Here is a 26,736-nt window from a genome sequence, read left to right as displayed (position 1 = left end):
TTCGTTATTGCAAATATTGCGATACAGCAGCCTAAAAGGTCACGTGCTCCGGCTAAACAGAGCAACAATCAGCTGATCGCTCACAGCTGAGTTTTGGTGTGGGTCTCTTTGGTGACGTCTCTGATATTAAAGAGAGCTGTAGACATTATCTTTTGAAGGTAAGAGGACAGACGGGTAAAACATTTACATAAACTGGACCGTGTGTCAGCCGAGGGCCGTGTTTTCGTGATGTTTCAGTGTTTTATGGCTGTTGTAACAGCGGCTGTTTAGTGATGTAAACAAGGACCAGTTCAAGCTAATCACTAACGTTAGCTTTCGGCTAGCGTTACAAGTTTCGTCGATCGAACGTAGCTTAATATTGTTTAATTTGAAAACTGAACCGAATGACCCACTTTGTCCACATTGCAGCGGGTCGTGAAATTTAAATGATTGAAGCTTCATTAAAGCATATCCACGTATAAAAGTGCTGTAAATTATCTGAATAAAAAGACAATTAAGACAATTAAATATTGCCGTATAACAGCTCTGCAATACATCCTCCCTCCATGAAGGTTATACTATAATACACTTTAGAGAGGTGTTGATTAAACTCATTTTGGTGGCTGTAGTTTGTGGCGCTGTACTGACAGGATTTTCTACTATTTTGTCCACCTCATTCATATCAATGAGGGTATGCTAAATAACAGAAACGGCTGTCAGTACTAGCCTACAGCCTCAAATGATCATAAAGTTGAATCAGCATCTCTCTAAAACAGTTTAAACAAAAACTGATTATAACCTTCATGAAGAACGGTCAATAAGCAATAATCGATAAGCATGAGCTGCAGTGACAGTATCTCCCCATGTGGGTTTTTGGCAGTTGTAAATAGTAGTAGTGATGATACTAATAATAAATAGTAAATAGTTTTTGTATTTTTAGTTTCAATTTTCTACATATCTAATGTTGTGTGCTAATATTTGGTCTATAAAATGTTTTGTTCCTTCAGGTGCTGAAAGTTACCTGGAAAGTCAAACCATTCGAAACCAGACAAAAGAAACCCTGACATGGCCCCAACACTGGTTAGGAAGTTATCACTTAATCAGAATATAGAAAATTATACCAATGTTTTTTTTTTGTTGTTGCTGTTTTTGTGTTTTATTATAGCAATTATATTGTTATGCAACTTTGTGTGTCCATGGTATTATTGTATGTAATATTTCATTGAATTGAATTTAAACCTTTTCAAGTCGTCTTTTTTTAAAATTTTATTTTATTTTTTAAAATATAGCCCATTACAAGTCCTATCTTATCTGTGTTTAACCCAGAGAATCCAGTCAGGTCAAAGTACTGAAGTTGTTGCCAACCAGTCTGTTGCAAAATCAAACATTTGTTACTGTGTGTTCTAATCCAAGTATGATGAGAAACCAGAGCTTGGGGACTTGATTGAGATCTTCCGGGGCTCCTATCAGCACTGGGCTGTGTATGTTGGCGATGGCTTCATTGTTCACTTGGCACCACCCTGTGAGTCACCTGTGGTCATTCTGGAACATAAAACCGCCCACATACTGTAACATGAAGGTCTTCAGACCAGAATATCAGATTAAGAATTTGGGTTACACTTTACTTGAAGGTATCTACATAAGAGTGACATGACACTGTCATGAACGTGTCATAAACGTTTATAAACAAGTCATAAACGTTTATGACATAATGCTTCTTTTAGTAAGTGTCATTCGGTTTTTGTTATGACAAGTTATGGTTATGGTTCAAGTGTCATGACTGTCATGTGTGTCATATCACTTTTTTTTTAAGTTCTGTTTATTGGTATTTAACAGACAATGTCATGTCACTCTTATGTAGATACCTTCAAACTAATTCATAAACTAAAACACAAAATATGTTGCAATCTTTTGCATAAACCCACACAAGTTATGTCTGTTTCTCTCTTTTTCTGTCATTTCTATTTATTCATAGCTGAGGTCCCAGGTGCAGGCGCCAGCAGTATAATGTCTGTCGTAACTGAGAAGGCCATTGTGAAGAAAGAGGAGCTGTGGGACGTGGTGGGAACTGACCAGTGGAAAATCAACAACAGCCTGGACAACGAGTACAAGCCCCGCCCAGTTCACGTCATTGCGAGGGAGGCCTGTGCGAAGGTGGGCGATGAGCTGCCGTACTGCGTCTTCAGGGGAAACTGTGAGCACTTTGCAAACGAGCTGCGCTACGGAAAAGCTGAGTCCCGGCAGGTCGGTGGACCTGTGTTGCATGCAAGACTTTCTTTGGGGGCTGGGGTGAAAAACAGAAAAGAAGTACCTTTTGTAAGACAAAACACAAAAAAACAAAATTCATTAAAGGAGTTAAAAAGTTTGTGCTGGTAAAAAAAAAAATATATGGGCTATAAACACATTTCAACAACAAAAAAAATAAAATCATATGAATAAGCAATTTATATTTTAGTTTCAGTAAGCAGGCATGGTAAAAGTTATCACGTCAGTTACAATGGATCCTTAGAGAGACCTATTTTTAGTCAGTGACGAAAGAAAGTATCAATACATCCACAAATTCCTCTCAAGCCTGTTTGACAGCATAATCTACATTTCTGCCGCCCATTACATTATAATTGTAAAAGGAATCTTATAACAATAAGCTGAAAAATATAATATGTGAGGGATATATTTCCCAGAGGTGTGGACAATTTGAATGGAGTTTTGAATGTGTAGAAGACTAACTAACTAACTAAAAGGTGTTTGTTTCCCTCTGCAGGTGCGTAAGGCAGGAGAAACAGTCATGGTTGCAGGTGTGGCTGCTATGGTGGGTCTGGGGATCGTGGCTCTAGCAGGAGCTCTGTTTGGAGGCAGCAAAAAAGAAAACAAGAACACACAGTGATTCAAGTTCCAGGTCGCCTGTTCAGGGACTTGATGAACAGATCGCCAATGTTTTCTGTGTGATCGTGATTAGTGTATAAACTAGGCTTTAGCTCACATAAAATGTTAATTTACATTTGTGATTTAGCCAGAAATTTGATTTCTACTCAACTTTACTTCCATATGTCCCGCATGCCTTCGTCGGTTTGAATAACAATGCAAAGCTGGTGGGTTCGGGATAAAGATTGTATTTTTCGGACTTTTTAAAATTTCTACAGACAGCACAACAAGCACTATTTCCACTAATGAAGCTGCCAAGATAAAATATATTTCAATGTTTTAATATGAACTGAAGATTAAGCAGATAAATATATATATATTGTGAAGGATAAGGGGGGGTATTTTCTATTGATAAAAACAAAGTTGTGGTAGTTGCTTATGAAGAAATATTAGCTACCTAAGTCAAGCCTTTACACAAGAAGAATATTTTACATAATCAAAATTAAGCTAATATGCTAATGATATTGTGGTTACATCTCACAGAAAATACCATGTAATGTCAAATTCACTACAGCCAACTGTTTATTCTAGTAGTACCTTGATGAACTGAAAGGAGTGAGGATGTGGACGGATCTAATTCAGCAGTTTTCCTATGACATGCTATCTCCTAATGAGTTCACAAGTTAACTAGAATTCATAACAGTGTCTTCTCTTACATTTAATTGTTTTGAATAAATAATTGATGTGATACTGAATGGTGTCGTGATGTCCCCTCACACACAGTTCTCCAAACCATCTGGGCCCTGAATGCATTTAATCTTAGTTTTACCTGTTTGCTTATTTCCTTTGGTCTCTTTTGTTCATTTTAATCTCTAAGCATTTGAATTAGAAGCAGCGTACAGTATTATTTCAATATTACCGTGTTGTAGAGACAAGCCACCTCATTTTACGCCTGAATACTCATTTAAAATATTTTAACATTTTTACATGCCGTTCATCCCAGACTATCTGTGGATTTTACTGAATTCATCTTCTGGCTTAATCCAGTACATGAGCTCTTGCTTCCTCTGGATGGTCAAAATATTTTCCCCATCTTATAAAGTGTTTCATGTCTGGGATCTTTCAGTGTTGAGCTTAAATGCAATTGCATTGGTGGCATTATTGTGCGCATGGATGAGTTTCCATAAACTACATGAAATCTCTCTAATCGTTACAGAAAATATGGCAAATGGTACTCACAATGAAAACACATTTTATTGTACCATAAGTTAGATAAGCATATTATGCATGGCCAGGTTATCTTGAGGAGTTTAAAATCAACCACTGTCAGCATAGGCTATTGTGTTTTGGAGGTGTGTTTCTTGCTCAGTTCCCTCTTGTTATATCCATCTAGATAAATTTGGTTTTATTAGTACAGGCTTTAAGATATCGGTCTCTGAGAGGCTGGTCTGCACCTTAATACAAATCAATGACATTTCATTTGTGGTGCTTACAGCATTAAAAAAAAGTTCAGCAGCAGTATCTCTCTCCAGACTCAGTGCCCAATACAATGGAAGTGAATGGATAATCAGCTCAAGTATGTTGATAAATCCTATAGCTATATTTTCTACCAAAGAAATAATCTACATTGAGGTCTGTTGACATTTTTACCTCATGTATTGTGGTGGAGGCAGGAATCTCAAAGATGGATACCCCTCCCATCCTCCTGCCTTGAATTATTGGCTCATACATTAGCTGAGGAGGAAGATGACTACAGCCTATTAATTTAAAGAAGAAACATACATTTATTTTACTTAATATTTAATTATATTTATTTTTAGAACAGCTAACATGCCACATGATTTGGATTCTCAGTAAAAGGTTGCATCCAGTCTTCCTCAGTCCGCCTCAACTAAACACAGCTTAGTACCAGGACATTAGCTCCAATGGTGACGGCTGTTGATTGTGTCTAAACGGCATCCTGTATAAGTAACACCAAACCTAACAATATCATATCCGACACAGGCAGAAGATATGGGGGTTACACCGTAAGGTTTGATGAAAACACAAAAGCTGCTGGAGGAAAGAGATTTCAAGTTGAAGTGCTCGGTTTTCATTGAATAAAAGGCACAAATAAAAAGAGTAAAATAAATGTTTAGGGAGACCTGAAGGATTACACAGGTACCTTCAGGTAATCAAGGATTTTGAAAAATAAATGATTTCATAAACCCTTCACCACAGCACTACTAGGACACACATACATTGATTTTCCCTTGCAACCAGTTCTCCAGCATCTATTAACTACTTTTTCCCATCATGTGTCTGCAGTGCATGTGACACGTTCACAGATCTAAAATCAGTCAAATGTGTCACTTGTCACGCCAGTTCAGATCAGTAAAATACAGTGTTAAATGTGCCAAGAAAACTCTGGGCCAGGAAACCTTTTGTTAGGCCACACAAATACACCGGTGCATGCATGGATTTAAGTCATAAATCTGTAAATGAGTGATAACTGAACTAAAACATTCATATCCACTTGTGTGTGTGTGTGTGTGTGTGTGTACTGAAAAACATTCAGTCTAATAATACATGTTTGATTCTGATAATTCTGTTATATATATATATTTAACAATTCTTAAAAAAAAGTGTCATTTCCTCATGTCATTTTAAGACAAAATGCACTGTTTATATACATTTACTTTACAACTGCAACTTAATGAGTTGAAAAAAAAACAAAAAATGGGGAGGACATTTTGTGTGTTCAACTCGGGCTGCGGCTGCTCTTCCACTTTCCTGTCCCTGTGTTTGTTTCAGCTCTGCCATCCACAATAATGCATTCATAAAGCACTAGATTGTTGCCTTTTCACCCATCTATCAGTTCCAGAATGAAGAAAGACAGAATCCCAAAGTTGAGAGTCTACTGACCAACTGTAACGTTTTCATCTTATGGTTCACAGTATTTCGTTCACTGCTGAAACTTCTTTCTGGTCCTTTGTTTGTGGAATGTCAAGCCTCCATCTACTGCTCTGGGTCCAGTCACTGTGGTCCATGGTTCCTCCCTCTACATCCCCACCCTCAAATCTTTCTTTGGATCCCCATCAGTCCAGCTTGCGTGCACCCAGTTTGAGAGGACCTTTAGCAGCTTTGCGCTCCGCCCGTTTTGCCTCCAGCTCTTTCCTCCTCTCTTCCCGTTTTTTCTTGGAAAGCTCGGCCTTGCTGAGACCTGGTTGACAATAAAGACCAGAAGTTTAATGCAGAGGCATACAGTACGTTAGTTTATGGTCATCTTGTCTATATCCACGACGTTCCACTTCCGCGATTGCTCCGTTGCCGTCGGAAATTCCACCGGATTTCACCCTTTTTTTTTGCCCGGATGTCGGTTATCTTAGGCTTTCTTTGTGTTGGAATTTTAAACTCCGGTGGATTTATGGAGGAGTATGGTTAACTGCTCCTCAGATCTCTGCATGGTAAATCCAGACAGCTAGCTAGACTATCTGTCCAATCTGAGTTTTCTGTTGCACGACTAAAACAACTTTTAAACGTACACATGTTCCACCAGAACAATCTCCTTCCCGAGGCTATTTTGCAAGCGGCACCTTGGCTTTTCCCGGTGCTTAACGCTGCCCATGAAGTGGGATTGGTATAAAGAAATGCCAATAAACCAGAGCACGTTTTTCTCCCATCCCAGAATGCTGTGTGGACTAGCCAGACACCCTCTTCTGCAGCGCTCTGGAGGAAGGCCTGGCAATGCAAGACTATTGGTCATCTAACAAGAATACTTAAGCATTAGTGTGAATAAAGAAGAGGTGCAACTAAGTGAAGATTTTGTAAAAACATTCCAGTGATGTGACAGATAAAGGTTCATATTTCTTATAAGGGGGGCAAACTGAGACTTACCCTGGTTCCCATCCACTGACTCCCAGCTCTCCTCAGCTCCCCAGTCTCCTGTTGCCTCTGCAGTCCAGCCATCTCGAGTCTGACAAAAGGACACACACGCACGCACAATAGGTTTTGTTGCATTTTTTGCCGTTTAATCACTTTCAGAACTCACAATTTCTGACATTATTTATTCAAAATCTAATCAACACTAATTGAATCGGTTTATCTCTTGCTCTCCTATGTTTTTGCATCCCTCCCTCCGTCTAGGGCTGGGCGATATGGAGAAAAATCAAATATCACGATATTTTTGACCAAATACCTCGATATCGATACCGCAACGATATTGTAGTTTTGACTATTGGTGCTTTCAGGAAATATTTACACAATGAGATTTTTTATAAATAATCATCAATAATGTGGATATAATGACTAAGTGGGTAAAGGCAAATAATAGTACAGGTACAACAGTCTGGTAAGTTCAGAAAATGACATCACTTTACTGTAATGCAGCCTTTAAAACCAGGAAAAGACAACACTTATGCCATAATACGATATTACGATATCCAAAATCTAAGACGATATCTATTCTCATATCACAATATCGATATAATATCGATATATTGCCCAGCTCTACCTCCGTCCTCACCGTGGTGGCAGCAGTGCCGGCTGGGGTTCTCTGGGACACGCTGGCGAACAGATCGTTCTGACTAGCCCCCTTGGTGGCTGAGCTGCTGCTGTCCCAGTTGTACTCGCTGGCTAACCGCACCCCTTCGGGCAGGGGGAGTGTCGTATTGGCCAAGGTTGTGTCTGTGTCCTCCTCCCCCCAGTCATTGCCCCAGCCTTCCTCACCCGCCGAGCTCTGACCCTGCCCCTCCTTGTCGTTAGACCAGCTGTCGTCGGCATCCCAGCCTGAGCTGCTCCAGTCAGTGCTCTGCTTCTTCACTGCCATGGAGGACGACGACCGGCCCACCTAGACATTGGAGAGATTGTGGATTGAAATTGAGACTCCTTGAAGTAATATTAAAAAGCTTTGTATCATTCACATTTTTTCCACACAAAGAACACAGACTACAAAGTTCTTGAACTCTAGGAAAATCTTACAGGCAGGTGCGTCAGATCACAAACTGTGACGGTGAAAGAACCAAAGAAATCCTGTACACTGATGCTCATGTTTTTTCCATTTATTAAAAACATTTGGAACGATCCATGAATTTTTATGATTAAGGTCTGAGCACCAAAACACTGTTAATAAAGTGAGTAAAAGTGAGTGACAGTGTGGGGTTTGTTTTGGTTCTTTCACATCCACATAGAAAAAACGTGTTTCCAAATACAAAAAAATTGTCTTGGTGTGTAGAAAACATTACCTCATAAACTATTTCAACCCAGTGTCAAACCAATACAATATACTATACTATATAATAATACCAGTGGTGTTAGTAGCATAAGAAGTAAGGTTATTGGCACTACAGGGAGAGATCCAAATTAAAGGATGCATACTCCTTTGTCACTGGCCTTCTTTTTGGATGATGCCATTCCTGACCAGTCAGTGTTCCAGTCATCTGGCTCAGTGTGAGCTTTCGCTGGCTCCTATATGAGACAGAGTCAACAGTAACAATTACAGATAACACTAAACATAATCATAATTCACATAGACATGTGTGTCAATAATAATAATAATTTGGAACCTTTTCTTTTAGTCCAAAGTGGTAATATCTTACCTCCAAACTTCCCCAGTCCTCCTCCTCATCCCAGTGGTCTCCTATTGGCTCATCATTGTTGCTTGTTACTTCATGAGTCTGTGATTGGTTGGCACCACTAGTGGCAGCATGACGAGTCACAGAGGCTTGTGGAGTTTTATCTTCAGAACCTGCGAAAGAAAGAAAACCCAGCAGAAATTGTTCAGAGAGCATACACAGGACTTCTTAAAAAGGGGAACTTCACAGATTTCACAACTCAAAGTGTCTTGAGGGTGTACTGCAATGTGAAAATGGTTGTAGGAAGCCTTTTGTGGCAGAGAATCTGATATTAATTGGCTGAGGTGATGTGACTTGACTCAATGTCGGTTAGGGCTGAAGACTACAAGTTTGAAAATGAAAAGAAACAGACTACATTTGCTGCAACCAGCATAACTCAACTGAATCTCTAAACTGAACTGTTGGCACTCAAGTTGCATTGTGGGTAATGTAGGAGCCAGGTTTTGACACGGAGCCAATCTTTGGCATAAAAAAGACAATATCTTGGATTGTGCTGCAACCATTTTCATCTTTTTAAAACTGTCCATTGTGAGTCCAACAATGTAATAGGAGTCAAGCAAATCAATTGTGATAACCCTACCAGGTGCAGGTGCTCCGTCAGTGGCACTGGTAGGGTTGGGGGTGTTGGCGGGCTCGCTGCCCTCGGCTGCTGCACCCCCCTCTGTCCCTGGAGCGTTTCGGATCAGCTTAGAAGTTATGGTGGACATGCCAGTCACGGCCCAGCCGGCCCAGCTGGAAGAGGCACCTGCAGGCTGAGCACACGACGCTACATCCTTTTCTGCAGGATGGACAGGGAAGAGAGCTTCAAGTGTTTAGTTTTACAATTTCAGATATAGAACTGAAAGAAAAGAGTCTATTTATTCTGCTCCCGATATTTGAGCCAGTAGCGGAATTATTTGTTGTCTTTTCCCCAGAAAATTGAGCAAAGTATGTAAACAAATAGTAACATGTAATAAATGGTTTCCTTGCTGAATATATAAATGATGATAAATAAAACTAGACAGCAGACTCTAAAGCTCAGTGCAGCGTTACATACCCATATCAGCCAGCTTGGTGGGGTCTTCTGACACGGTCTCCAGCTTGGAAAGGAAACTCTTGATGGCTTTAAATGCCTGACAGAGGGAGAAAGGCAGGAGAGAACATTTACAAGTTTACAAGTCTATCTTGTCTACATCTAACCCAACAATTTCACCTGGGATCATTGCGTTTCAAAATAAATAGTCAAACCAGTGTGGGTTGTATGAGATGATGGGTCTAAACCTTGCTTAGCTGTTGAGTCAGTAATAATAACCAGCTTAATGTTCTTAGCTACAATGTTGACATGTTGCTGACATATGTGTGCCTTTTTGTTCAAAGAATCTGCCATTATATTGTTCTTAAATAATCTTGACTACATTTTCACTAATATATGCTGTGGGCGTAGTGACCAGGCATCACTGTGCTCCCTTATTCTGCTATGTGACTGCAGCAACTGCTGATTGTCTCACTGAAGGAAGAATGAATAAATTGGCCTCTGAATCTCAAAGAACCAACATTGTTTTCCTTCTGGCTTGTCATATTCTGTCACTCAAAGCATAAAAGATGGCAGATGCTTCTACACATAACTGTATTTGTGCCTGGCTGTTGCATACTCTTCAGCACCATCCTGTCCTCTGCACACACATATACTATATACTATATATATATATATATAAAAATGTGACAAGGAGATAAACTTTTGCCCACCCCTCAACACTTTTGCACATTTCTTAATGTTATGCATTTGTTACTTTCATATTATTGTTTAAATATGTTTTTATGCATGCACCATCAACCAAGACAAATTCTTAGTAAGTGTTACTTACATGGCAATAAATCTTTTTCTGAGTTCCTTACCATCTTTACTATCTAATAAGGACAATGAGGCAATGTGCTGCTGATAAATAACAATCAAAATACTCTTGCTATAAATACATTCAATTTTGAGTAGCTATATTGCAAGGCAGAGGCAAACTGTTTCGTTATCTTCATAGCAAGGATTTAGCAGTCAAGTGTAAAAGCCAAAAGAAACACCATGTAGTCACAAATTTCCATTAGTCATGTGTACCTGGTCCCTGACGCTCTTATCAGGGTCAACAGTAACAGCACAGAGGGTGGGCAGGATGCGTGCAGCGATCTCTGTTAAGCTGTAGAAGTTGTGTGTGGCGGCGAAGCCAAGTACACCGGCAGAGCGTGAAGCTGGAAAGGGGTCTTTAGTTGCTCGGGAGAAGGCAGAAATAAGAACACGTTGTCGAGTCTGTGAAGAGAGTAATAACCAAATTCTTCCATTCAAACAGATTCTTTTTTTTCCTATTGCATTAAATGAATTAAGTGTTAACGGTGGTGTGGGTGTACTTTACCCCTGCATTGAGGTAGGAGGCGATCTTGCCCAGGCAGACGGTGGTGTTACACCGGATTGGCCCTTGTTCGTCTCTGGCCTGCAGCCGGGCAAAGTGACGCATCAGCTCCTGGTTCAGGTTGGTCTCATTTAGCTTGGGAGCCATCAGCAACATAGACTGGAGGGTGAGAGGGAGAATAGAATAGAGTTGAAGAGTTATAGCTACAGGAGGCTGAAAACATCCAGTGCACAAGTAATATGGAATAACAACTCCTGATTTGTGGTTGTGTTTAAATCATGCAAACTACCTTAACAGTCTGTTCTCTGATGGCAGGGTTGGTGTCTGTGAAGCCGTGAACAACGTGAGGGAAAATCTGGGAATTGACTGCTGCCTCATTCAGATACTGAATGAACTGCTCCATCTGAGACAAAAAGACATAGACATAGAGAGAAGAAACTATTTCAGAGCAAATACATGTTTTATCCTTTTAAAAAACAATATTTGATCCTACTTTTAACTTTTCATTTCTTGCTCTAGAGCTGCAAAGTTTAGCATTCTTGCTGGATGCTACATAGAAAAAATAAATGAAATAAAAAAAAATAAAAAAAACCCACATGTCCACTGAATCACTGCAAGAGATTCTCAGTGGCTCAATAAAACAGGCCTTACATACCTGCTGCAGCAGTCGTATCCTCATAGCTCTGTCTGTGGAGGAGAACATCTTCACTATAACGGGGATGATCTTCTGTTGGTACTCTTCTGCTGACAGGAACTTCCCCACCTGGCAGACAGACAGAGGGAGATGAGATCAGGGACATAAAAAAGGTGAGTAGAGGTATAACGTCCACATGAGAATATATTATTACTAGTATAACCATATCTTACTTTGACGGAAGGTTTTGTTTATGTTTTGCTCTGTATATTGTGTGATATTTAGTAATGTGTGAAAGTTAAAGGATTCACCTTAAAAAGCGGTGTGAGGACTACGGCACCTGCATTGCCAAACTCGAAGGCAGTGAGCAGCTGAGGCAGGACCTTGTGTTTACAGAAGTCTTCCGGGAAGGAGTCCAGATTGTCACTCAGATCCTGGAAGAACTGCTGCTTCTCAGCCGGCTCCTTGATCTGGAGAGAGAGAAAGTTTGAATTCCACTATTATTACAATCTTTTTCCTATTATTATTATTCAATGTTATACTATCATACAGTTTCCAATGCTACTCGTTTGTAATTGCGCAATAAAATCAAACAATGCACCCCACAGGATAGTTCCATTAGAACTTGATCTGTTTCTATCTTGATGGTCTACGTTGTGAGTTTACTAATGAGGTTTGATTGTAGCACCAACACAAACACCACTGTTATACATGTCTTTATGCAACTCTGCTGACCTGTATCTCCTCCAGGAAAAGGTTGCTCTCAACAAAGCTGTTGCTGAGGAATCCCCCGGGGGCTCTACAGTTTTGGAGAAAGCTGGCTGGGTTGGGCCGAGCTCGGGGGTTGGCCCCCACCAGCTCACAGTAATGAGGGACTAGGGCCTTGGGGATCTGTGGGCATGAAGAAGAGACACAAGACTGAACAACACTTCTTCATGTCACAAACAAAGATTCCTTTTAGCTGTCACTGAAACCATGAAACAACTGTAGGTTAAAGGCCGAGACCATCTGCATTTCTTTCCGGGTTTTTCACCCACTCAGCCTTAGCAAAAAGCAGTGACATTGGTTACCACAGTAAGCTAATCACTAGGGTTATAAATAATATGAACGCTAGCACTAGCTCAGTCAATGTTAGCTGTGCTCGGAATAATGGCACAGAAGCTAAGCAATGTATTGATACTACTGTGGACGACGTGTTAGGCAGCAGTGACGAGCAGCAACTACTGTTTTCTGCGAGGTTTTTTTCTCAAAAGAGTCTGGTGGATTTGACGAGCGCGACATAACGGCTTCAGTTCCCTGTCAGAAAGAGCTGTCTGCAACAAGGTAAAGCGATGAAAACTTAGCGTAAACTTAAATGAATTTTTTTAGGTGGTCCTTTTTTTTAAGGTGGCTAAAATATGTTTTGCTGTAGAAGATTAAAGTGTAAATATGCCATGGAATCAATTACAATGGGGTGGTAATTACACAAAGGTCTTACCTTTCCCAGTGAGCGAAGGGAGGATGTGCGAGGTAGTGGCCCGTTGAACACCTCCCAGATGAGGCAGCCTAGCCGCCACACCTCCCCTGCCCTGCAACAAACAGGCACACAGTTCAATAGAAAAGTTTCTCCAGAAAATTAGGCAGTACCCACCAGGGCCGGATTTAATATCTCATCAACACTTTTACAGGTATCTTTAAATAGTCCAATTATGAACATCGTCCTCTCCAAATGTTCTTATTGCTGCTCTCCTTTTCTTCCTGTGTAATGTTACTATTAAGGCTGTCAAAATGAACATGTTAAGTTGTGTTATTCATGCTATTCATTCATTCATTCATTGCATGCAGTCCACAGATCCTTGGTTAAACACTAAACAGTGCTGACGTATCTCCCCCTCTGATCTCTTGCGCAGGAGAACAGCGCAGGCAGTCAGTAAGGGTGGGCTGCATGCAGCGGAGATGAGACAAGACGCGAAACGGGAGCGGGTCTTAAAAGCGGAAAAGCAGAAAGAAAGTTCCTTGAGCAGCAATGGATAAAGAAAAGGGTCTTTTGAATGGCAAGTTGAGTTTCAAAGCCCTTCCAGATGGTTCTTTCCACAAGACTAAAGTTATTTGTATGTACTGTCGATGTGAACTGAGTTACCAATGGAGTAGTCGAGTCCAAATACCACTTGAGCATTAAAAAAAAACTTGAAAGATATCCCTTTTAAAGTATATTTAGAACCGACAAAAAAATGTGCGATTAATTCACGATTAATCGCGAGTTAAGTAGGACACTCAAGCGAACAGGCCTAGTTTTTATTATTATTCTGAACCACACCTCTCTTACCATTTCTCCCCACTGCTATTGGACATCTCTGGTGGGTCATATCTCTCCATGTCTGGGTAGACAGCCTTGGGGGTAGGGAGTGAGACCCCACTTGGGTCACCCTGTTCAGGGGCCACATGGTCGAGGGCCCCCAGCTTCCACTCCCCAGCTCGATCCACAAAAACAGCCGATACCCCCAAGTTGTTATGAAGCAGGTGGCAGTCGTTTACCAGGAAACTCAGAGCTTTCTGTGGGAGGAGGGAAATGGCAGAAGTGGAGTAAGGGCTTACAGAGAAATGGCTCCCCTAAAAGTATCACATGGCACTCTCTCCTATCCTTACAACTATCTGGTGCAGACCCCAGGAGACCTCCAGTTCGCCAGATCCACCCTTCTCTGCCTGGGCCTTCAGGTGGACTGCCAGTGGTGTCACCTGCTCAGTAACCAGGTACAGGCTCTTCTCTGTCTGTAAAACAACCCCAAGTAAAATCCACCATTATTTTATGTGTATGTAACTATTATGTATGTTTTATTGCACCAGGCTCACTGCAAAAATATTAATAACAAAAAAATAAAAAATAAATGATTAGATATATTTTAACAAGCACTCTGCTGTTTATTATCCATATACTGTATGTAATACAACAACATTTCATAATAAACATGGTTTCATCACCACAGATTTCTATTAAAAGGCAGTAAAGGTTAATATTGAATTATTACCCAGACCTACTAAACTAGAGTATGTGAAACACAGCACAGACTTGGACACATACAGTAGTAGCACTTATAAGTTATGGTAGGAATTAAGCTAAGCTAAGGAGTTTGGCAATTTTCCAGTTGCTGCTCAATTTCAGGAGTGGTAAGAATCCTCAGTATTATGACTATGCAACAAACAAACCTGGACAATCAACGGTCATATTTCCCTTGATACATTCTATTTTCAATTCATCTTTTGGCAAGACATGCAATAGATGCACCAACAGATGCACCAATTTCAAGTGTGTAATTGTTGAAATAGTACAGCATAACTATTAGTTGGGATATTTTATGACCTTGCTGAGCAGACAAAAATGATCAAACGGAGTAAGAATCTGCTTTTATTATGTAGTCCACTACTCACTACAACTATTGTGCAAATATTAAAAGGCCTACAGTGGCATATTCTCACTCACCTCTGTCTGAACGTTAACATGCAGAGAAAAGCAAGATAGTGGAGATGATCATACGATAGGTACAAAACACAAAACAAGGTCACTCACCATTCCAACATCATACACAATGGCATCGTGTGTGTACAGCTAAAGATGGGTGCAAAATAAACCAACACATACCTCCAATCCATCCACATAAGCCAGGATGTTAGGGTGACGCAGGGTCTTCATACGCTTGAAGGCAGCCTTGGCTAGCTGGGTTTGCTGCTCTGTTCCCTGTGCTACCTCGTACAGAAACACAGACACCGGCTCTCCATTGGTCTGAGGACACAGGTTGGGTAAAATGACTCACACAATTGACGTAATATTTACAACATTACAAGATTATGCTTTCTCATCACATCAAACAGGAGTGGAAAAAAATCAAATACAGTATATCATATCACCACCTAAATTGCAATAAACATGATGAAAATCATGGACATCAGTGGACTGGGAGGCTACTGAGGTCGCTCTGGACTCACTCACTGTAACTGGACTCATATTTCCATTTATATTATCTGCAACTTTGACAAAGTGCAATATATATATTTTCGTATTTTTTGATTGCGTTTTTAAAATATAGTGTCTATCTATCTACCACAGGAAGCAGGTGCTTGGTTGTCATTATCTGGCCCTGCAGGGGTGATGATGACACTCAGAGTCCAGATTGAGTTGCTCAACGGTAATAATGAGGACACTTGGTTGTGTGAGGTGCTGTCAGTGATGAAGGACGTTACCTTTATTTCTGTGATAAAACATTAGCTTGAAAACGGTTCCAGTAACGGTTATTAACTCGGCTAAAACGGGGTGACGTGGCGAGAAATACGTGTCTGTCTCTCGGAGTAAACAAAGCCTGAGCTCACCTAGTTAGATACATAGAGCCACCATTAAAAATAAATAAGCACTGACATTAAATCAACGAAAAAGATACCGATAGACCTGACATGTAACCACGCCAACATAACACCGGACGTATCTAAAGGCTAAATCAAAGTAACAGACACTAACGCTGGCTAGCCGGCTAATATAAGTGACAGGCCTCCATAACGAAGCTAACTCTAGCGGAGGATCGGTAAAGGTCTTTTACCTTTCGCTTCCCACGATGTAGAGTCCATATTCCAGACGTCTCTTGGCTGTCTGGTAGAATTTCATAAGCAAAGTCTTTGACAGGATCCCTGGCAAAAAAGGACCACATCTCCTCTTTCCTCCACACCTCATCAAACACACAGACGGCGATAGAAGAACCAAACAGCTAATGTTAGCTAGAAGCTAGCAAATGGCACGAAAGTAAAATGGCTCCGTGTAAACTTTGTTTATGCACATTGGTTCCGCAATAGCTTGACAGCCTCAGCCAGTCCACCTGTTTAAATTAATGACAAATGACATAAGTAACATGTATATACATTGTAACCTAGATAAATTCCTCTCAATATCTTGGTCACAATCTGAAATTCTGGCCATGCTTCTTCTTCTTTGGAATCCCAATTAACATGACCCAGTGTACATGTTTCTTTAAGATAAATATTTTTTCTTTGTAATAATGAACACGGGTGTTTATCATGGTGTTTATGAACACAAGAAATATCCACACACTATGGAAGTTCAAGTCAAAGATTTTATTTGTTTGTTTTTTTAACAGGGACAATGGACATTGACTGTACCAGAATTAGCTCAATCGCTAAATTTCATCAGCAGTCCCTGGGCTGGTGTGTGGTGATTTGATTAATAATTACACATTTATTTGGGAGTATGCAACTATACAGTTATCTATGGGTAAAACCTTCTCTGTCATATTTACTCAGAGGAAGAAATACATGAAGCCTAAAATGTGTGTTTAACCAAATTACCACAAACAGGGGATCACACGCAAGGTCCTTTATTGTTGACCTGTTCGGTAATCTCATGCATCGTTGGCACATCAAGAAACTACCATGGGAATAACTTAACGTTTGTTTCCGTTACACACAAAACATATTTGCATGTCATGATATAGTTTACTTTACAAAAAACCCAACTGTTCTAGTGACTCATGGAGGCAACTTTATTGTTTACTTGTCAGCCATTTGTACATCATTGCTGTTACACCTAACACATTGTATTGTGACAAGAAAATACACCAATGTACTGGACGTGGTTTTCTCCTAACCTCTAAGTACGTTCCATTAAAACCATAGACATATATACATACACACACCTAGTCTGGTAAAAACTTGTTACCACAGTTGACAAGGACAACAAATGTGCTCCCTTTATTAGTTGCTTATATTAACTCTTGAGTTAATGTTATGCACAATCCAGTCTCACTTCAGGTTTGATGTTTTTATACTCAAGTCATTCACAGTATAGCAGGTAAATCTGTAGATTCAATTTTAAAGACCTAGCTGTAAAAGATTTTCATTTAAATAAGTGTTAAGTCACCATCGTTGAAGGAGGTAACAATGGTGACTGAGCCTATGACCCATTGAAATATTTATACATTTGCAGTATTACAAACTGGCATGATTTCACCGGTGGGAGAGCTTAGTTTCTCACTGTTCTCCCCCCAATTGTATACACAAAACTATACAGTTTAACACTTGATGTATAAACAAGACTCCAGACAATAGAATGATTACATTTTATTAGACAGCATTGAGATTCATTCCATTTCTACACTTCAGACTGCTAAAACTGTCTGCTACTTTTAATTCTAACTAATCTGCTAACGTCAAACCTATTTGACTAGAGGATCAAATACAGTAAATCTCACATTTCAAACAAAGTAAAAAAAAAAAAAAAACCGACACCAGGGTAACAGGATAGTTTCATTCACACATTTAGATGCTTTTAAAATGACTAACCATTCAAATACAACATACTTGCACCAAGACATTTAAAAAAAAAAAAATCAGTTTTAATAACGTTCACTGTTCTGCTCAAAATGCATCGTCACTGTCCTACAAGAAACCCATATAACTATTACAACGTGAAATTATCCTTGAATGGCTAAGTTTCTCCCCCCCCCACACAGCAGACTATAAAAAAAAAAAAAGAGCAAGACGCCGCAGGGGATTGAACCCTGTCCTGACAGAGTCAGGAGTGCCACCACCGGAGTCTTTTGCTTTTTTGTTGTTGCTGTAATTAAAAGGCAAAAGCAAAACCTGGAGGAACAAAGAAGTTTGTTCCTCCAGTAAAAGAAAACCCCTCAACACCTGTCACATAGGAATGCCTCTTGGTCACGAAGCTGAAACTAGAAGACAGACAACTGGTTTCCCCAATCCCAGCATTCCCCACAACACTGCATTGAATGATTCCTTATTTCCATATTAACAGAACCACGATACCAGCATCCCTGGTGATACTCAAAGCGATTTGCCCCTTTGCAATTCAGCTGGACTCACGGGTCAACGTACTGTGAAGCTTACAGCTGCAATGGAAAAAAAAAAGACAATTTAAGCCCCCCCCACCCCCCAAAAACCAAACAGAAACCCCACTTGTTCCCAATTCTCATCCAATATGACAAATTATGTCAATACGGTTATCGTTTACCGCGACTGGCATAGCAGCAATTACCACAGATACTCTCAGCGATGCTCAATTCCTTAAAGTATTGAAGATTGTACCCTAGAGGCTGGCTGCACCAAGTCATCCCACGACTCCCAGCAGAGGTTAAAGTCACCTGGCTCAGATTCAAGTTAAACTCAATGAGAAATCTGAAAGGGAGAGAAGAATGTTGCCACCCCGCCCCCCAAAAAAAAACCCTGACCAGACACTACTGCAATGTTTGACAACGACTTCATGAATAGTATGTTGTGTGTTAGGAATAAAATGTTATGCAGAGCGGATGTGCATGCAACATGTTGAGTTACACATTAAAGCCATGGTCATGTTAAAGAAAGAAATCAAGGGAACCGAAATTACTTAACTTAACACCCATGAGACTGAAGTGATGCAGTATTAGCGAAGACAAACTTGCAGCTCTTGATCTTAATGTGACTGGATTCTCAGTGTTCCATCACGGGTTAGGCTATCCCAGATGACAAATTAAGACTGACAATCTGACCTGAGAAACCAGAGGGAAAAGAAAAAAGGCACACACAAACAGAGCGGGGCTTCTGCGAAGGACGTCAGGGGGTTCTGATTTAAGCTCAAGCGCACAAGGGGTTGGTACTTCATTCAGGGGCCACACTCATATTCGCCGACAGCTTCCACAGATGGCTTTGCATTCAGAGGCAGGCGAGATCGGAGCAGACAGACGAAAATGATCTGAAACAAAGAGTGATCTACACAACACACCCACCACACAATACTCAAAGATTCGAGTTCTACTCATCTTATGGTTTAAGATGCAAAGCAATAGGGCCCTGTGGCCAAAGAGGAATAGGCTAGTAAAGCATTGTTACTGATGATTTGAGGTTAACATAAAGCCAGTTCCAAGATTGCAGAAGTTTATTTTGACAAGTTAAGCCAACATCTTACTACATGTTCCAGGTTATAGGACTTCATTCATGCTTGAACCAGTCTTGCACTCTGATTTCTGTAAGAGAAGTGTAGGGACACACCCAACTAAAACACAATATAAACTGAAGCAACACTTTTGCGCTGCATTTTAGACCAAATTAAAGCTGCACAACGCACAGCTTTCCTCAGCTACTTATAATTTTGAAAACTTGCACAGTTGCGCATTACATTATATGACCAACCTGCCACTTGCACAGTTGCGCAAGGGCAGCAGCTGAGGACTAACCGTTCAAATCTATACACATCGAAAACAACCTGACTCCATTTGTTCAAACCGCGTTGGTTGATTTCAAAGGGCAGGGTGATTCCCGTGTCGTCCTAGGTAGACTGCATTCTTCCTTTGGACTGTTCTGTAAGATCAAAGAGGCAGACAATAGACACCCCTATGCCCCCCCCACAGTATCGTAGAACTGACTATTGTTATCCTTACCCAAATGCTTTACAGCAGATAACGTCAGAATCAATGAGGGTACATCAAATCTTCCCGTTATCACAAGACTCTTGTTAAGAAAGCACAACAGTGCTATTTCTACAGTCAAGTATAGCAAGTTGCTTTCATTTCAAGAATGAGGGCAGTTGAGCCCAGTCAAGATAAGTGACAACTCTAGGGTTGAGAATTTTTCCGACATCAATATTTGATGGATTCAACTTATCTGCCTTCAATTTCCACTTTGAAAAGGATGTCATTCGAGCCCAGGTCACATCCGTGCTCTACAAAACTCCAAGCTTTAGTCATACCTGAAAAAGCACAAGAAAAGCTCCCCCACACAAGCCCCCAAAAGAACAAATGCATACCAAAACTGTATTCAATCACAATAAGCTATGCATTTATTATGCAATAAGAAAATCCTTTACAGATAGTTCACTCATTGTATTGTCAATACAAGGCATAGTAACTAATTGCAAAGGAATCGCAATGGAGGCATTTAGCCAGACAATGAATGTTAAGAGAAATGTGAATACATTTAGTGACCTTACGTGATGCTCGATGCGCAAGGAAACTTGTACAAACAATGAGTTAGGAGAGATCCGGATGGTCTCGGGTATTGGAAAGCGCACAGGACACTGCACACTGAAAAAATGCAAAAGGAAAAAGCCTCTCTCCCCACAATACCCCTCCAATGATGCAGTACAGAACTACAAGACAATTACTAGCATTACAGTACTCCCTTAGCAAGGACACAACTGTATGACTATGAATACAAACAGATTGAAGCAATTTTCCACAAGAACATTTAAATACCGCAGGCCTGAACGCGAGGGATTCCTTCCTTATGAACTGTAGACGTGGACTTGAATGTAGATTTGAAGGGTGGGCCATATAACTTAATCTGCAAGAGTCACAAATACACAAGCCCCTCCAAACCCCACAAAGCAACTTGAAGCCTGTACAGAATTACAATGACTTCTAGTAAAGAAACTTGTTACCGCACTCCCTGTGGAAAGAGATTCTTGCTACACCAGGAGACTAGTTTTGAAGTTGCTATCCTGCGAGGCAAAGAGTCCACTTGAATCTTGTTGGTGCACCTGGATGTTTCCTATTCAAGCCATTTTGCGTTGGGCAACATGGAGCTGTGAAGTCTAGGGAACAGACTGATTAACGCCCCACAACCCCACCCATTACCCAAAAGATGTGCATGAAACCCAATTTACAACACGGTCGAAATAGTGTAGAATAAATAATCTAATGGATTTATTGAATAATACCAAATACCTTCCTACACCTCTTTAAACCCCAGTGGATGCGCATGATCCCGATCCACAGCACTATAGTATATAAGGAGCTCAACTTGTACCGAGCGGCTAACACAGAGGGATTCTGTTGATGGTCAGCTTTAGGTGGCCAGGCCTGTGAAAAGAAGAACTCGAAACACGTTTTAAACAACCCCCCCCCCCCTAACCCATATTTCTTTACCAGGATCAACTACTTAAATACTTTTTTGTATGTAAAAGACTGTATACTAGACAGCATTGGCAATAATGAGTTAATGTACAGGATAGTTACACCCACATGTACATTTCATGCATTAACTCACTGCTCAGGTTAAGAGGTAGATGCGGCTGATCTGTATCGAAGATGCGCAGGGGAAGCACTGAAGGGTTGCTGTATACACACTCAACGGCCGCACAGGAGGCCATCCACTCTCACACTCCAATGATGAGAACTTCTTTGGGGGAAGACCTATTGAACAACAAAGGACTGCCTCTCCCTCCGGCATGGGGAACTACTTGTGATTGCAGGCGGTAGTGACGTTCGACATGATGGTCCTCTCGACAGCACACTATCAAGGCATTCATCACAGCAGACACCACCACACTCATGTCAGCGCACAACAGGAGGGACGACCACGGTACAAAATGCTTTACACGGCTTGCCTGTGAAGAGGAAGAGAGATCTGTGCGAGAAATTGTGTTCGACAATCGTTTCTGTAAAGTAGTATAAAACTAAATGCCTGAGAATGTTAGAGATACCTCTACCCAATATACAAACCACCACCTTGCTTTAAACTTGTGAAGCTAGAAGACACTTGTGTGCCCTGTCCCACCCTCTCATCACTGGCTGGCTCGCTCTGGAACTGCTTCAGCGATGGCCCCTCTGTGCTGCTGCTACCCTGCACTGCGCCTCTGGCTCCCTCTGGTGTACACTCGCCAACAGCTGCAGCAGCTGTTTCCTGCCCTCTTGGGACCCCTCTGCTCTTCCCTCCATGCCCTCTGGTCCTGTTCTGACAGTCCTGCCTGGAACCACTCTGGTCCTCCCACGCCCCCTGGTCCTGTCCTGCCTGGCTCCACACTCTGGTCCTCCCCGTGGCCTCGCTCCGCGCTGGTCCTGCGATCTTCCTTAATAACTAAGTCCATTCCTCCCCTTGATAACTCAGTCCATTTCCCCCCCCCCCCAAAAAAAAAAAATCTTCTTGTCTTCTCTAGGCAACTCAAAAAAGTCCATATCGATTCATTGAGCTACAGCTTTGATTATACAAGCTCTGATTCCTTGCAAGCTGCTTTAAAACCATTTTCCTGTGTTGTTTCTTTGGTCAAGTGAAATACAAATGATCACTTCAAACTTTAAAGACTACCAGTTGTAACAAAAGTGCAATGACCGAGCCACTAAAGTGCACCTTAAGGTATCAAAAAAAGAAGAAAATCTGCATAATGCCTAGACAATGGCACAGACTTGAAGACCCCAGCCTCATCACCCATTTTAAATACATGTGATTGTCTCAAATGCTTTTTGGTTTAAAAACCATGTTCTTTGAAGAAGAAAAAAAAATTCTGATTCTATTCAGAAGGCTTACTGGGCTCAATTTCATTATTAATGTCCTATTTTGTTTTGTAAAAGTTCTTAACTGATATTTAGATATGATGTAACGCAATTTTTAAATAGTGCCATAACATGCATGTTTGATATTCTTCTTGCCATTTATAGCTAACTGCACTCTGAAGGAATTTTCGCAGGTTGAAGTCTGCTCAAGTTTTTTTTTTTCTCCCCCCCTTCTCAATCCAATAACTTTCTATTTCAAGCTGTGTTTGAGCAAGTCTTAACCCTGGGTATCGGTATGTCTTGGTAATTTCAAAAATAGTCTCGTCGCAGCCCATCATTAAATGACTATTTAAGGCTTTTAATACCATTAGTTGTTACGGCTAACAAAAGTCACTCGTCTCTCTGAAGCTTTGAGGACATTCCCTGACCCGCAGCTGGTAAAAATCCAGACCACTCCCTTTCCATCTTAGTTACGTCACGAGTTATTCAAATCAACCAATAGCCGTTGCAGGCTGCTACGTCACGGCTCCCATCTTGAGCCAACTACCGTTACAATTAAAAGCAATAACTTGGATTCGACTCAGAAAAAAATACTAACGTTAGCCTTTGACAAAAATATAACGTTACTGGGGAAAGTTAACGTTATTTTGTCAGGCCAACAAGACGAGCGTGACGAGAAACGAAAGAATAACGTCTTAACGTTGGCATGAAAATGAGCCTATATTTAGCTCGCTAGGCCTGCCGTTAGCCAATATTTAACGTTACTAGTGTCGACAAAAAACATTAAGCTTAAGTTTCGGATCAAAGCGGATTTTCATTGACATTTTTGTCCGCTGAAGAGTAACAATCAAACAGAAAGCTTGCTTAAAAAGACACTAGAAGATACAATTCAATCTTGAAGTTAACGTAGCTATGTTAATGTTCGCTAGCTAAGCGTTCGAGACAGGGCCTAACGCTTACTGACTCTAATCAAAACACACTTCATTCCGGAAAACACACAATTATCAAATGAGGTAGATTAAACCTACATATTTTCATCTCTAACGATCGAAACTCAGTATTAAAAGGAAATAAACAAGATCGGTTTAACCTGCAACGCCTCAAACCACGCCGAATTCGTATCAATGCAGTCTGAGTTGAGAAGGCGTCACTAACCGTATTTATACTGTTTGGGTGATCCGGCTACGACAAGAGGATGTATTCATCCAGTGAAAAAAGTAGTCCCACATTCACACGAAAGAGACGCTTAAAAGTCCATTGGGGCTTTAGATTCGAGTTCAAAACAGAAAGTTAAATCAAGAAAACTAATAAATGCGGGAAAATTAATGATACATAGGGCATTCTTGAACACTAAAGTATAGTGTGTTTGTGTTAAGATTGTCTATTGAATTCAGTATTTTTGAAAAACAAGATCCGCAAAACAGTGAAGTAATTTACAATAACAAAAACACATTTTTAAACCTTTTGCACCATGCCAAAAAAGCTGACGTCACATGAACGTCTGCGTGGATGAATCTTTATTTGTGTGTAACACGGTCCGACAAACCGGATCAAACTGGAATATGGTTGAATTGCCGGATCTCCTTCCTCTTTACTGCAATGATATGCCATTTGTGATTGACGAACAATAGAAAACAGCTAACTCATGTTCTCTATTGGATGGCCTATGTTCAATAACGTGTTTTTCTTTGTGGTAGATTAAGTAGTTGCCTAAAAGCTGTTGGGGCTTGCAGTATTTTCCATCAGATGTGGTATCATGTATCATTTAGACCTACTTTTAAAAGCCTTAATTATGCTAGTCTAGGCATTAATGTCCAATTCAACCTGAACGTTAGTTATACAATTTTAGAGCGTTAATGTTGGCTGTAGAGTGTACGTGATAAAGCTAGAAATATCCAGAAACTTCCAGTGCCAGGTTTGTTGCTATGACAGGGTGGAAAAATACCAGTACTGAAAGGCCAAGATGGGAGTTACTTTTGTTCACCAGCAGAGGGTACAGTCTCTGCTAATCTCGTTATCAACATGATTACAGTTCTCTTTGACAAGTCTGGGCAACCTCTCTGTAGGCTAAATATTCCAAATATTCTATGTCATTGACGTTTTTAGATACCAACATAATTTATTTTCTTTAGTTTAAGACAAATAAATCGTTTATTTTTTCTACAGAAAACAACGTTTTATATTATTAATGTCGAAACACAAGCATTTATTTAATTTAAATATTGTAGTTGTTTGGATTATAGTTGCCCCTACGTTTTCTTCCTTCCGTTTCCTTTCAACCAACACAATATTTAGATGCTAAAACAGACCTCATGTACAGTAGTTTCCTTGACATATTCAGTTTGGAGGAGATGCAGTGAATGTTGAATATACTGCATGTATTGGTGCAGACTTTCAGAAATGTCAAATCTATATTGTGAGGGAGGGAGTGATAAGCAACTTCCAGATTGGGTACCTTGTATAATCAACTCTTCTTTGTGTAGAATACAATTAATTACCAAACAGTTTTGGTCTTATTTTATCTTGATATCCTCTTTCCTGATCACTGATTAAGTTCCTATTTTCTGAACAACATTTTGGATTCATTTAGAGTCTTTAAGTCTGTCTGCCTTTTGAATAGCTTAGTGTTAAAACAAAGCATTGACTTAAGTCACTGTTGGTGCGACCTTTTGTTTTAGGGCCGGAGCCAGACTCCAGCAGAGTTTACACCTTAATCAAATTAAGGACCGTCCAAACCGACTCCAGTGTGTTCACACCTCATTTAAACAAAGGACCTCTTTTCAATAGTTTGAGCAGACAGTATTGGGTCTATGTAAATCTACTCAGATAGTTTTGTGAATTAATGCCTTTTGATATTCTGTTGCTTTCTGTAACTTTGTATAAAACCCTGACCAGAAAACTCATTATATATAATAATTGCATTTTGCAAGAAAGAATAGATGATTGTATTTTTTGACTGCTCTTATTCGTGGGTAAAAGCTCAAAGTGTGAATTCAAAGAGTGTGAAGGATCACATTGATCAGCAGCAGTGGGGAGTTGTCCTCTGGATGAGTTTCAGCCCCTCCCAACCTCAATGAATTGATCTTTTTCATAGTTGTTACGTTAGAAAAAGAGGCATCTTCTTGCATGTGATAACCAAGGCCTTTAAAACTGTAGGCTCATCAAAACCTTTGTGTGATACTCGCTTATCAAAGTCATTATGAAGGAGTTGTTCTCAATTTCCATTGAGTGACTCAGGGATTGTGTTAAAAGCTGTGAAGTGTATTCAATTATAATAATCACTGAGAAGTTTCTTTTTGAAATAGAGATGAAAGCTGTATCAGTTTATTAATCAAATAACCTGAAAAAGAAGATTATTTTGACCAAGCCAGGAAACTAGATACCTGACAAATCAAAGCACTTAATGACATTGATACAAAAATGACCATCAGCTGCATTGCTTAATGATTTGCAACATTGCCAACAATGATTTAAAAGAACCAGAGACACTAAGGGATAACTGCCACAGTAAAGATTGTATGATATATTCTCTGATGGCTGATACATTTATACATCCCATGGTATGTATCGTCATATCGCCCACCCCTCGGCCTCAGCCAGATGGTAGCAGCAAACCTTTCAAAATCAATGGGGCAGCTGTGGGCAGTTTAATAGCATTGGTTAATTCTCATACTGTACCTTCTCATACCATACATTTTTGTATATTAATAACAATAGTGGTGAGAACAAAGTAAACAGAAAAATGTTACACAAGATTATAGGATATAGACATGAAGTTTAAATGCGCTTCTGCAAGTTATAACTGTGGATTAAATGAACCATGTTATCGATCCTGTTCCACAGGGCTCGGTTCGATTGTCTCCTGTATGAGGACAAAGGTCTTGCTCTTTCAGCTGGTTCAATGAGCACCCAGCTGTTACATCAGGCGTGAAGCAAAATCAAGCCACCATCCAGAATTTCATACATTCCTGTTCACAAGGCGTGATTTCATTATTCTGCAGCCAGCCGCTGAGGGAGACAAACTTATTCATATGGGT

The 26,736-nt window shown here is 40.3% G+C and overlaps 2 protein-coding genes across 4 annotated transcripts; one reads left to right on the top strand and one right to left on the bottom strand.

Moving 5' to 3' along the window:
• The first annotated feature begins 43 nt into the window (after positions 1-43).
• On the top strand, positions 44-3,589 carry LOC144524319 (phospholipase A and acyltransferase 3-like). Its single transcript, XM_078260485.1, has 5 exons — positions 44-158; positions 987-1,059; positions 1,393-1,501; positions 1,955-2,223; positions 2,741-3,589. The coding sequence occupies exons 2-5, from the start codon at positions 1,045-1,047 to the stop codon at positions 2,861-2,863; spliced, it is 516 nt and encodes a 171-aa protein (XP_078116611.1). The 5' UTR covers positions 44-158; positions 987-1,044; the 3' UTR covers positions 2,864-3,589.
• A 1,892-nt stretch (positions 3,590-5,481) lies between these two features.
• scyl1 (SCY1-like, kinase-like 1) lies at positions 5,482-16,228 on the bottom strand. Of its 3 annotated transcripts, none has more exons than XM_078260482.1 (18): positions 16,028-16,228; positions 15,079-15,219; positions 14,088-14,210; positions 13,768-13,994; positions 12,940-13,030; positions 12,198-12,353; positions 11,774-11,932; positions 11,484-11,591; positions 11,118-11,231; positions 10,832-10,987; positions 10,540-10,728; positions 9,490-9,565; positions 9,034-9,231; positions 8,418-8,566; positions 8,197-8,286; positions 7,334-7,669; positions 6,718-6,796; positions 5,482-6,043 (listed from the first exon to the last, which is right to left on the bottom strand). In XM_078260482.1, the coding sequence occupies exons 1-18, from the start codon at positions 16,133-16,135 to the stop codon at positions 5,919-5,921; spliced, it is 2,625 nt and encodes an 874-aa protein (XP_078116608.1). In that variant the 5' UTR covers positions 16,136-16,228; the 3' UTR covers positions 5,482-5,918. The 3 variants fall into 3 exon arrangements, with proteins under 3 accessions (XP_078116608.1, XP_078116610.1, XP_078116609.1); XM_078260484.1 differs by having other exon boundaries at positions 8,212-8,286; XM_078260483.1 differs by having other exon boundaries at positions 7,346-7,669; positions 16,028-16,227.
• Between the last annotated feature and the right edge of the window lie 10,508 nt (positions 16,229-26,736).

This window comes from Sander vitreus, chromosome 10, assembly GCF_031162955.1.
Source record: "Sander vitreus isolate 19-12246 chromosome 10, sanVit1, whole genome shotgun sequence".
NCBI lineage: Eukaryota > Metazoa > Chordata > Actinopteri > Perciformes > Percidae > Sander > Sander vitreus.
Note: the sequence above shows the minus strand (reverse complement) of the source record. Positions and strands in the feature narration are given on the sequence as shown.

What these genes read in the sequence shown, in the direction of transcription:
- LOC144524319 (XM_078260485.1), top strand. An exon ending in TGTTCACTTGGCACCACCCT is followed by an intron (nt 1,502 to 1,954) that starts GTGAGTCACCTG and finishes ATTTATTCATAG; the next exon opens with CTGAGGTCCCAGGTGCAGGC. An exon ending in GAAAAGCTGAGTCCCGGCAG is followed by an intron (nt 2,224 to 2,740) that starts GTCGGTGGACCT and finishes TTCCCTCTGCAG; the next exon opens with GTGCGTAAGGCAGGAGAAAC.
- scyl1 (XM_078260482.1), bottom strand. Translation starts at nt 16,135, where the DNA reads ATGTGGTCCTTTTTTGCCAGGGATCCTGTCAAAGACTTTGCTTATGAA. An exon ending in TCAGAGAACAGACTGTTAAG is followed by an intron (nt 10,988 to 11,117) that starts GTAGTTTGCATG and finishes CTCACCCTCCAG; the next exon opens with TCTATGTTGCTGATGGCTCC. An exon ending in CACCAAGCTGGCTGATATGG is followed by an intron (nt 9,232 to 9,489) that starts GTATGTAACGCT and finishes TCCATCCTGCAG; the next exon opens with AAAAGGATGTAGCGTCGTGT.